This window comes from Coregonus lavaretus (genome assembly GCF_964263955.1).
Source record: "Coregonus lavaretus genome assembly, chromosome: 6".
Lineage (NCBI taxonomy): Eukaryota > Metazoa > Chordata > Actinopteri > Salmoniformes > Salmonidae > Coregonus > Coregonus lavaretus.
The window spans coordinates 33,589,927-33,600,736 of NC_139993.1; the positions used below are offsets into that span (position 1 = coordinate 33,589,927).

Consider the following 10,810-nt stretch of genomic DNA (forward strand, 5'->3'; position numbering starts at 1 on the left):
AGGGAGGTCAAGGGAGGTAATGAGAGGAAACTAAGGAAACCTGAGGGAATTTCAACCAATAGATATCCTGTATTATAGCGCTGAGTATTCTTTGTAACTTGTGATGGCAAATATAGGGGTTATGAAAATACACTACCGTTCAAAAGTTTGGAGTCACTTAGATATTTCCTTGTTTTCGAAAGAAAATCACATTTTTTTCCATTAAAATAACATCAAATTAATCAGAAATACAGTGTAGACATTGTTAATTTTGTAAATGGCTATTGTAGCTGGAAACGACAGATTTTTAATGGAATATCTACATAGGCGACCAGAGGCCCATTATCAGCAACCATCAGTCCTGTGTTCCAATGGCACGTTGTGTTTGGTAATCCAAGTTTATCATTTTAAAAGGCTAATTGATCATTAGAAAACCCTTTTGCAATTATGTTAGCACAGCTGAAAACTGTTGAGCTGATTAAAGAAGCAATAAAACTGGCCTTCTTGAGACTAGTTGAGTATCTGGAGCATCAGCAATTGTGGGTTTGATTACAGAATCAAAATGGCTAGAAAAAAAGAACTTTCCTCTGAAACTCATCAGTCTATTCTTGTTCTGAGAAATGAAGGCTATTCCATGCGAGAAATTACCAAGAAACTGAAGATCTCGTATAACGCTGTGTACTACTCCCTTCACAGAACAGCGCAAACTGGCTCTAACCAGAATAGAAAGAGGAGTGGGAGGCCCCGGTGCACAACTGAGCAAGAGGACAAATACATTAGAGTGTCTAGTTTGAGAAACAGACGCCTCACAGGTCCTCAACTGGCAGCTTCATTAGATATTACCCGCAAAACACCAGTCTCAACGTCAACAGTGAAGAGGCGACTCCGGGATGCTGACCTTCTAGGCAGAGTTGCAAAGAAAAAGCCATATCTCAGACTGGCCAATAAAAAGAAAAGATTAAGATGAACAAAAGAACACAGACACTGGACAGAGGAAGATTGGAAAAAAAGTGTTATGGACAGACAAATCGAAGTTTGAGGTGTTCGGATCACAAAGAAGAACATTTGTGAGACGCAGACCAAATGAAAAGATGCTGGAGGAGTGCTTGATACCATCTGTCAAGAATGGTGGAGGCAATGTGATGGTCTGGGGGTGCTTTGGTGGTGGTAAAGTGGGAGATTTGTTCAGGGTAAAAGGGATCTTGAAGAAGGAAGGCTATCACTCCATTTTGCAACGCCATGCCATACCCTGTGGACGGTGCTTGATTGGAACCAATTTCCTCCTACAACAGGACAATGACCCAAAGCACAGCTCCAAACTATGCAATAACTATTTAGGGAAGAAGCAGTCAGCTGGTATTCTGTCTATAATGGAGTGGCCAGCACAGTCACCGGATCTCAACCCTATTGAGCTGTTGTGGGAGCAGCTTGACCGTATGGTACGTAAGAAGTGCCCATCAAGCCAATCCAATTTGTGGGAGGTGCTTTAGGAAGCATGGGGTGAAATCTCTTCAGATTACCTCAACAAATTGACAACTAGAATGCCAAAGGTCTGCAAGGCTGTAATTGCTGCAATTGGAGGATTATTTGATGAAAGCAAAGTTTGAAGGACACAATTATTATTTCTATTAAAAATCATTATTTCTAACCTTGTCAATGACTACATTTCCTGTGCATTTTGCTATATTTCCCATTCAAACTCATTTCATGTATGTTTTCATGGAAAACAAGGACATTTCTAAGGACCCCAACCTTTTGAACAGTAGTGTATATAATGAAAAATACTGTACATATATATCAACATTAAGACAGCAATTTGTTTTTCTAGTTGCTCTTTTCTCTTAAATTGTAATCCTTTGAAAAGGCAAAAATAAATCACATACATTATTTGTCCTTCAAAAAATGCTTAAAGGGATAGCTAACCCAAATTACAAAATGACATATTGGTTTCCTTACCCTGTAAGCAGTCTATGGACAAGGTATGACAGCAATCCATGCTTTGGTTTAGTTTCCCTGGCACTGTTTCTAAATGCTAACGTTTTAGCATTTGTGGTACAAATCCCATTCAAGTCATGGGACTGATATTAGCATTTTTCGCACATCATGTCCAAATAATTCTAAAGTATCTAAACTGGATTGTGAAGCTCAACAAAGCCACTTAGATGATTTGAACATAATGCATGGAAAATGCTAATATTGGTCCCATGACTTGAATGGGATTTGTGCCACAAATGCTAAAACCAATGTGTCCTTTTGTAATTTGGGTGACCCATCCCTTAAATTATTTGATTGAAACGTCTTCAACAATGTGGACCATTGTAACATGCCAGAGATATACTCCTTTCTCTACATGCAAGGGGGAGTCTACAGCTAATCTGGACAGCAACTGTCTGTGTACTGATTGTTCAGAGAAGGTGGAATCCTTTGGTTTTTAAGCACATTTAGACTTGAGGGTATTATGGTCCTGGGCTGGGGAGGCCTGTTTTCTTGTCTTAATGCCAGCATGGGCCTTTAATTACCTTTCTGCTCTAACTATATGATTGGTCTTAACTTAAGAGGCATCCCCACTGGTTTCAGACTATTCAATTTAAACCTTACTGGACCTCTCACTATACTGTAGATGCTCAGGTAAAATATCTAATTGGGTTGAAGTTACCATTTCGATGCAGCTCTCAGTCTAAATTGTATTGTTTTACAGTTTTCAACGTTGAGAGTTTGTTTCTGAACTCATGGCATTGCTCTTGAACCTGTTCAAGGTGTGTTACGATAAGGTTATTAGAAGTATATTTGGCCACAATTGATCTAAGAGAATGATTTCTATTTTGTTTTCAAAATTACTCTGTTTAATGAAGCACATATTAGGCTATCAAACCTGTTATGGTAACATTACATGTGTGGTTAATTCAAAATGTCTCCAGTGTTCTCTAGTCATCTAGTGACTAAAAATAGCTGTTAGTGCTGCATGGTGGCTTGCATTTCTCTCTTTTGTACTCAGTGCTTTTGGCCAAGTCAGTTATAAAGGAGATAAGTGGATTAGGGTAGTCTATTATGGGATTTGCACAAATGGTATGGATTTGTGGAGGCTAATTCAAGACTGAAGCGCAATCCCTCTCGCAGTCACATTTACGATGCAGCAGTCACCCATTTAATGCATCACTCTGCCTAGATTATCAAACAAGACTGCATTACTCTATTACCATCTAAGTTGAATTTGATGAGCTCATAGTGATCTTGCTGTAGAAGGATAGGGATTTTTGATTGCATGTTGTTTTTCTGTTGGATTTTTATTTTCCAGGAAAAGGATTATACAGCTATAGCCATTTGATTAACAAGCTGCTGTCATTAAGCTTAAATCACCCATACAGGCTCCATTTAGCATGCATGCAACAAGCATGTGGCTGTGGTTCTTTTTTTATCCTCTAACTTCTTATGCCAATACATGTCATTAGTGTATTTACTACTACTAAAATATATTATTTTAGTCTGTTTCTAGTGATGAATACAGAGGAAGCAGATGAAGAACATTTAAGGGTTATTTTATATTGGGTGTTGTTGTCCATTATTGTTAAACATAAATGAGGTAGATTTTCATGGTTACTGATAAAGGCTGGAGATTTCATTATTTAGTTCATTACCTGTGATAGGAAGGAATTACACATCATATAATGTGCGAAGCCTGCTCTACATGTTTCTCCAAGCCTATTGTCTTTCATAGTCTACTGTTGTTGCTGATCCATTGGATTTGCCTTAGTGATGCCTCATGCCTTATCAATGGTGCAGATCAAGAAGTTATGGAGAAGCTGTAGAAGCTTCATATTGTTTTTATCCTTTTTTATACTGTACGTGTTGTTCTTGGCATTCACTATCTTATTCTAGTATTTTCCATGAACACACTCCTACAAACACATTCAGATTTTTTTTAACCAGGCCTCTTACAAGTGTGGAATCAGACCAGACTGGCAATAGAGCATGCACTAGTTATACCTCAGCTGATCTTTTGTATACATGTACAGTTGAAGTCGGAAGTTTACATACACCTTAGCCAAATACATTTAAACTCAGTTTTTCCCAATTCCTGACATTTAATCCTAGTAAAAATTCCCTGTCTTAGGTCAGTTAGGATCACCACTTTATTTTAAGAATGTGAAATGTCAGAATAATAGTAGAGAGAATTATTTATTTCAGCTTCTATTTCTTTCATCACATTCCCAGTAGGTCAGAAGTTTACATACACTCAATTAGTATTCGGTAGCATTGCCTTTAAATTGTTTAACTTGGATCAGACATTTCGTGTAGCCTTCCACAAGCTTCCCACAATAAGTCGGGTGAATTTTGGCCCATTCCTCCTGACAGAGCTGGTGTAACTGAGTCAGGTTTGTAGGCCTCCTTGCTCACACATGCTTTTTCAGTTCTGCCCACACATTTTCTATAGGATTGAGGTCAGGGCTTTGTGATGGCCACTCCAATACCTTGACTTTGATGTCCTTAAGCCATTTTACATCTACAGTCATTTAGCAGACGCTCTTATCCAGAGCGACTTAGAGTTTGTGAGTGCATACATTTTTTTTTCATACTGGCCCCCCGTGGGAAACGAACCCACAACCCTGGCATTGCAAGCGCCATGCTCTACCAACTGAGCTGCACGGGGCCCCATAACTTTGGAAGTATGCTTGGGGTTGTCCATTTGGAAGACCCATTTGCGACCAAGCTTTAACTTCCTGACTGATGTCTTGAGATGTTGCTTCAATATATCCACATAATTTTCCTTCCTCATGATGCCATCTATTTTGTGAAGTGCACCAGTCCCTCCTGCAGCAAAGCACCCCCAGAGCATGATGCTGCCACCCCGTGCTTCACAGTTGGGATGGTGTTCTTCGGCTTGCAAGTTATCCCCTTTTTCCTCCAAACATAACGATGGTCATTATGGCCAAACAGTTTTATTTTTGTTTCATCAGACCAGAGGACATTTCTCCAAAAAGTACGAACTTTGTGCAGTTGCAAACCATAGTCTGGCTTTTTAATGGCGGTTTTGGAGCAGTGGCTTCTTCCTTGCTGAGCGGCCTTTCAGGTTATGTTGATATAGGACTCGTTTTACTATGGATATATATACTTTTGTACCTGTTTCCACCAGCATCTTCACAAGGTTCTTTACTGTTGTTCTGGGATTGATTTGCACTTTTTGCACCAAAGTACGTTAATCTGCAGGACACAGAACACGTCTCCTTCCTGAGCGGTATGATGGCTGCGTGGTCCCATGGTGTTTATACTTGTGTACTATTGTTTGTACAGATTAACGTGGTACTTTCAGGCGTTTGGAAATTGCTCCCAAGGATGAACCAGACTTGTGGAGGTCTACATTTTTTTTCTGAGGACTTGGCTGATTTCTTTTGATTTTCCCATGATGTCAAGCAAAGAGGCACTGAGTTTGAAGGTAGGCCTTGAAATACATCCACAGGTACACCTCCAATTGACTCAAATTATGTCAATTAGCCTATCAGAAGCTTTTAAAGCCATTACATAATTTTCTGGAATTTTCCAAGCTGTTTGAAGGCACAGTCAACTTGGTGTATGTAAACTTCTGACCCACTGGAATTGTGATACAGTGAATTATAAGTGAAATAATCTGTCTGTAAACAATTTTTGGAAAAATTACTTGTGTCATGCACAAAGTAGATGTCCTAACCGACTTGCCAAAACTATAGTTTGTTAACAAGAAATTTGTGGAGTGGTTGAAAAACGAGTTTTAATGACTCCAACCTAAGTGTATGTAAACTTCCGACTTCAACTGTAGGTAATGGAGCCATTGCTCCGTAGTCCACAATCAAGCAGCAAATCATTGCATTAACTGTTATTGCCCCATGATGACACATAGGTCATATAATGTATTATCCTCACAACCAACAGAGAAGTATCCCATGAAAGGCAAAGAAAGAAAAACAGACGTTTGCTGATGTCTTTTAAAAACAAACACAAAATGAACACTCGTAGATGGTAGTTTCAAATGTGCCGTATTCCCTGGCATTGTACTGCAGGGATCGATTCTTGTGTACTCCTGTTTTTGATTTTGTAGCAGTAGTTGTTGCATTTCCCATGTTTGATACAGTATCTGGGAAATCAAAATGGCCACTATCGAGGCGTTATACACAGCCACAGGCCAGAGCAGAAAAGTTGTGGAGCGTCTTGTATCTGTTAGTGTTGTCCAGGAAGGAAATGTCATCGTACTCCTTGGGCCGGCAGCAGGGGCTCCTCTCCCTCTTTGAGATGCCTTTCCTCGTCCATTTCTTCAGTATGACGTCGTAGTTGCGGCGGCTAGCTTTACAGTTCCCGCTGCAATACCTGAAGAGCAGCGTCTCATCACTGTAGTATCCCAGATCCAGCTCACTGACAGTCACTTCCACCTCCCTCAGGGAACATGGCTTTGATGCTTTCTTAGCCCGTTTAGTTCTTTTGCTCTGCCTGGCCTCCTGCCGTGCCTTCTTCTCCACCAGAGTCGCGATCATCTGCTTTAGCTCCCCCTCTGTGAAGCTCTGGAACATGTGCATGACTGCAGAGAAGAGAAGAAGAGTTGGTGTTCGGCTAGAGGAAGATACAACCATTAGAACCATACAATAAATATGTTGTACATACAGCATGGCCTGTGATACAATGCAGAGCTTTGAATGTCTGTGAGACCCCAGCCTCAACCATTATGTCAGTTTGGAAAATAGAAAGATAAAAGATCCATACGGTTGTTGGTACAGGTTTTCAAATAATAGGAACGTGACAGGGTAACAGGCTTTAAAAACAGCTGCGTCAACTGTACCTGTGAAATGTATTGGAACATGCAAGTAACTTCCAAAAGAAAGGAAACACCAACATAATGTGTCTTAATAGGGCGTTGGGCCACCACGAGCCGCCAGTGCCACCAGAACAGCTTCAATACGCCTTGGCATAGATTCTACAAGTGTCTGGAACTCTATTGGAGGGATGCGTCACCATTCTTACACAAGAAATTCCATAATGTGGTGTTTTGTTGATGGTGGTGGAAAACGCTGTCTCAGGTGCTGCTCCAGAATCTCCCATAAGTGTTCAATTGGGTTGAGGTCTGGTGACTGAGGCACACGCACACGCACGCACACACACACACACACACACACACACACACACACACACACACACACACACACACACACACACACACTTTAAACCCCCTATGCTCTTTTGAGACCTCTCTTTCAAAATCACTGAGATCTCTTCTTTTAGCCATGGTAACCAAAATAATGAGCAACTGAGCATTTTTATACATGACCCTAAGCATGATGGGATGTTTCAATTGCTTAATTAACTCAGGACCCACACCTGTGTGCGTTCAATGTATCCCTCATTTACTCAAGTGTTTCCTTTATTTTGGCAGTTACTTGTATAACGCTAGCTTTAGACATTCCTTCCTTCACACAGTTTGTAGAGATGAATTGCAAACGATTGAAACATGTTCATCCTTTCGACTTGCATGGATCATTGGCTTAGTGAACAATAAGTTCTCTAAAATCAGTCTCTATCTATCATCAATGACAGGTGTGTCTAACTAAGTTACTTTTTCATAGTTAACATAGTATCTCTCATACTGTACATGCACACATACATTAGGAGTGACATGAGCCTTTTCCAATGTTAAAACATTGTCAGTTGTGCAAATATTGAACTCCAGTCTAGCTGCTAGCTATGTACTTGACAGAGAAAGTAGACACTATATATAGAAATAGAATATCCCCTTTCAGACCATGGCAGTTTGGCTGAGTCTTTGTTGAACTATATTTGCCAAGTTTACACATGTTAAACATAAGCACATTTAACACATTAGGAGTCAATGAACTTGTTCCCCAGATGTGTAGGAGTGGAGTGAGATATAAGGTGCGCATTGAAACGTGTCCAATGCATTTGGACACCTGATCCAGAACCTCCTGCCAGAGGGATTACCAAATACCAAAACAATGCTGCCAGAACATGATATAAATCTTTATAGAACCTGTAAATAAATATGGGCGTGTCCAATAAAACATTCCCTGAGAATTGATTTCCTTCTGTGCTCAATGGGCCTGTAGCGATCACATACTTGTATGTGTTGCCAGCATCAAGGGTATAAACCAAAAACACCTCCTTATTAATTGAGAGTGATTCCATAAACATGTAATACTCAAGGTTTCATAAACGGGGCATATGCGTATCGATTAAAAGGGGCGATCTGCCGTTGCAACAATAACAAAGCTTTCACCAGCCTCTGTTTTGGTAAAGAGCAGAGGGATGGGGCTGTAGAAATATAACCACTCTCAAATTCATAGACAGAGATATGGATGGAAGGACTGACCATCCATGAGATCAAGATTATAGTTTAAACCATGTTTTGCAGCTATATAGTATTTGTTTACAATGACATTGTTTACAAACGATGGAGTAAAATAGGCTTATATTTTGGGTTCTGATGGGGTACAACAGTTTTTATTTAACCAGTTATGTTGACTGAGAACACATTCTCATTTACAGCAACAACCTGCGGAATAGTTACAGGGGAGATGAATGTGCCAATTGGAAGCTGGGGATGATTAGCTAGCCATGATAGCCAGATTGGGAATTTAGCCAGGACACCGGGGTTAACACCCCTACTCTTACGATAGGTGTCATGGATTCTTTAGAGACCACAGAGAGTCAGGACATCTGTTTAACATCCCATCTAAAAGACAGCGCCCTACACAGGGCAATGTCCCCAATCACTGTCCTAGGATATTTTAGACCAGAGGAAAGGGAGCCTCCTACTGGCCATTCAACACCACTTCCAGCAGCATCTGGCCTCCCATCCAGGGATCGACCCTGCTTAGCTTCAGAAGCAAGCCAGCAGTGGGATGCAGGGTGGTATTCTGCTGGCTAGTTGAACTAAGCTCATGAGGCATTTATAAGTTATATTCTTTAAGAATCAATGGGTATATTTAGTTAATTTAAAAGTCCAAAACTGGATGTAGAAATCGCAGATTACCCCTTTAAAGATGCTTTCAGGTATTTCCTTCACAAGAGGTTTAGATATCATGAAAAACAATGCTTTTCTGTCTGACAATTCTGTTATACTTTGCCCCTTAGGGTCACCATACTGTTCTACAGTTAGATATAGCTATAATTAACTGTTCATTCTATCCCCTCCAGGACACAACCTTTACTTAAAAGGCTCAGGGTCTTTTGCAACGCCAGGGGGCATGTTAAACCCTAAACCCTATAAACTCAGACACTTGAACAACATGTACAGTAATAGCCCTGTATTAGCCTGGCTCACTGACTGACACTGTAATCAATGGTGCTCTTGAAGGAACAACACTTCGCTGTTCTCTGCATTCATAAATGAAACTGGAAAAGGCCTTCCCAAAGTGAAGAGTTGGTAATTCGGTCGTTTGTTTCGTGTGAAGATTTCCCTGGCCTGGCAGTGGCATCACAGATTAGGTAATTAGGCTAGCTGATTTTACACTTGACCTGGCCTGGAAAATCTCTACTGGATAATCAGAATAATGGTCTGACAGTCACACTCTGAGTCCAGCAAAAGGACACTGAATAGAACGTTTCGGTCTGGTAAAAATGACTTTAGAGAAATTCCCCTCAGTCACGCTCAGTTTTGCAGCCAACTTTCTATTAGTTTGAAAATAGAATGCCGTCAGCGGATGAGTTATAACAAGAACCCACAGTAATGTGCAGCCCAAACCTAAGAGATAGTGTGTCGGTTTTGTCTTTACATCAACCACAGGGCCAGGGATGTCAACTCTCTAGCCTCCACTAACCCACTTAGTGGGACTCTCTGAAACTCTTCTTATCCCCATCCTAACGGACATACCCCGAGACCATCACTGACATTTTACATCTCTAAATCTTTTATGTCACATTTTCTCATGAATACTGCATACCCTCTAAAACCATATCAGGAGGTTATAGGCATTTTATCACCCTCAAAGTGCAAATGCTCCTGGGATGTTGAGATGACACTCCAGACCTTAATGGAGTTATCTGCTCTCTGGACGTCACATTTGATTTGATTACCCTGGCTGGCTGTAAGCTGCGGTTGGCTGCTATGCTGCCATGCTCTGTCGGTAGAGGTACAGTGGCTTTATCTGTACAGGTACACTATTGGTGGCCCTCAGACTGGCTGGGAATTATCCAATTTACTGTTGACACCAACACATGGGTGTCAAAGCGTACATTCTCTTGACTGGTCTCCACCACAACGTTTTCTTCACAGACCAATGACTTCAGAGCTTTAGCAAGAGTCAATCAGAATATCCAAACCAATCAGAACATCTGGACAAAAATAGTTGGTGACTGAAGATGAAGATTTTGCTTACATTCTGTCAAAATGTTGCCGATGCCTTCCGTCGACCGCACTTTGCGATGACGGCCACCGATCAGTGAGGAAGAGGAGTTGGAGGATGAGGACATCCGCGACGAAGACGTGTCCCAGGAGGGGAAGTGATGCGGTAGCGTGGGAACCATGATTCGAGTGAGGAAGAGGGACAGTGCTGCTCCACAGAGAGTCAAGGCGATGGCGGCACACTTCCATAACTTCATCTTAGAATGAGTAGGAGCATTGACACTCTGAAAGACAAGGAAACACAAGGAAAGAGGTTGAGAGGAATGTTTCAATGCAACACCAAACATCATAAAATCACAGAACTTCATGCAATCGATGACATATTACAGTATGTTTCATAGTCCCACTGCCGTAAACAGTGCACAGTGGCCTTCATTTCAACAGATCACAAGTGTTTTTGCCTTCAACAAAATACTTTGTCCCTCTGCTGAGGCCATTCTGCGGTGGCTCTTT

The 10,810-nt window shown here is 41.0% G+C and overlaps 1 protein-coding gene across 1 annotated transcript; it reads right to left on the reverse strand.

Annotated features, from left to right (window-relative positions):
• Nucleotides 1-6,116: 6,116 nt before the first annotated feature.
• LOC311130769 (neurturin-like) lies at nucleotides 6,117-10,557 on the reverse strand (the record flags this gene model as incomplete). Its single annotated transcript, XM_084163563.1, has 2 exons — nucleotides 10,332-10,557; nucleotides 6,117-6,523 (listed from the first exon to the last, which is right to left on the reverse strand). The coding sequence occupies exons 1-2, from the start codon at nucleotides 10,552-10,554 to the stop codon at nucleotides 6,117-6,119; spliced, it is 630 nt and encodes a 209-aa protein (XP_084019689.1). The 5' UTR covers nucleotides 10,555-10,557.
• Between the last annotated feature and the right edge of the window lie 253 nt (nucleotides 10,558-10,810).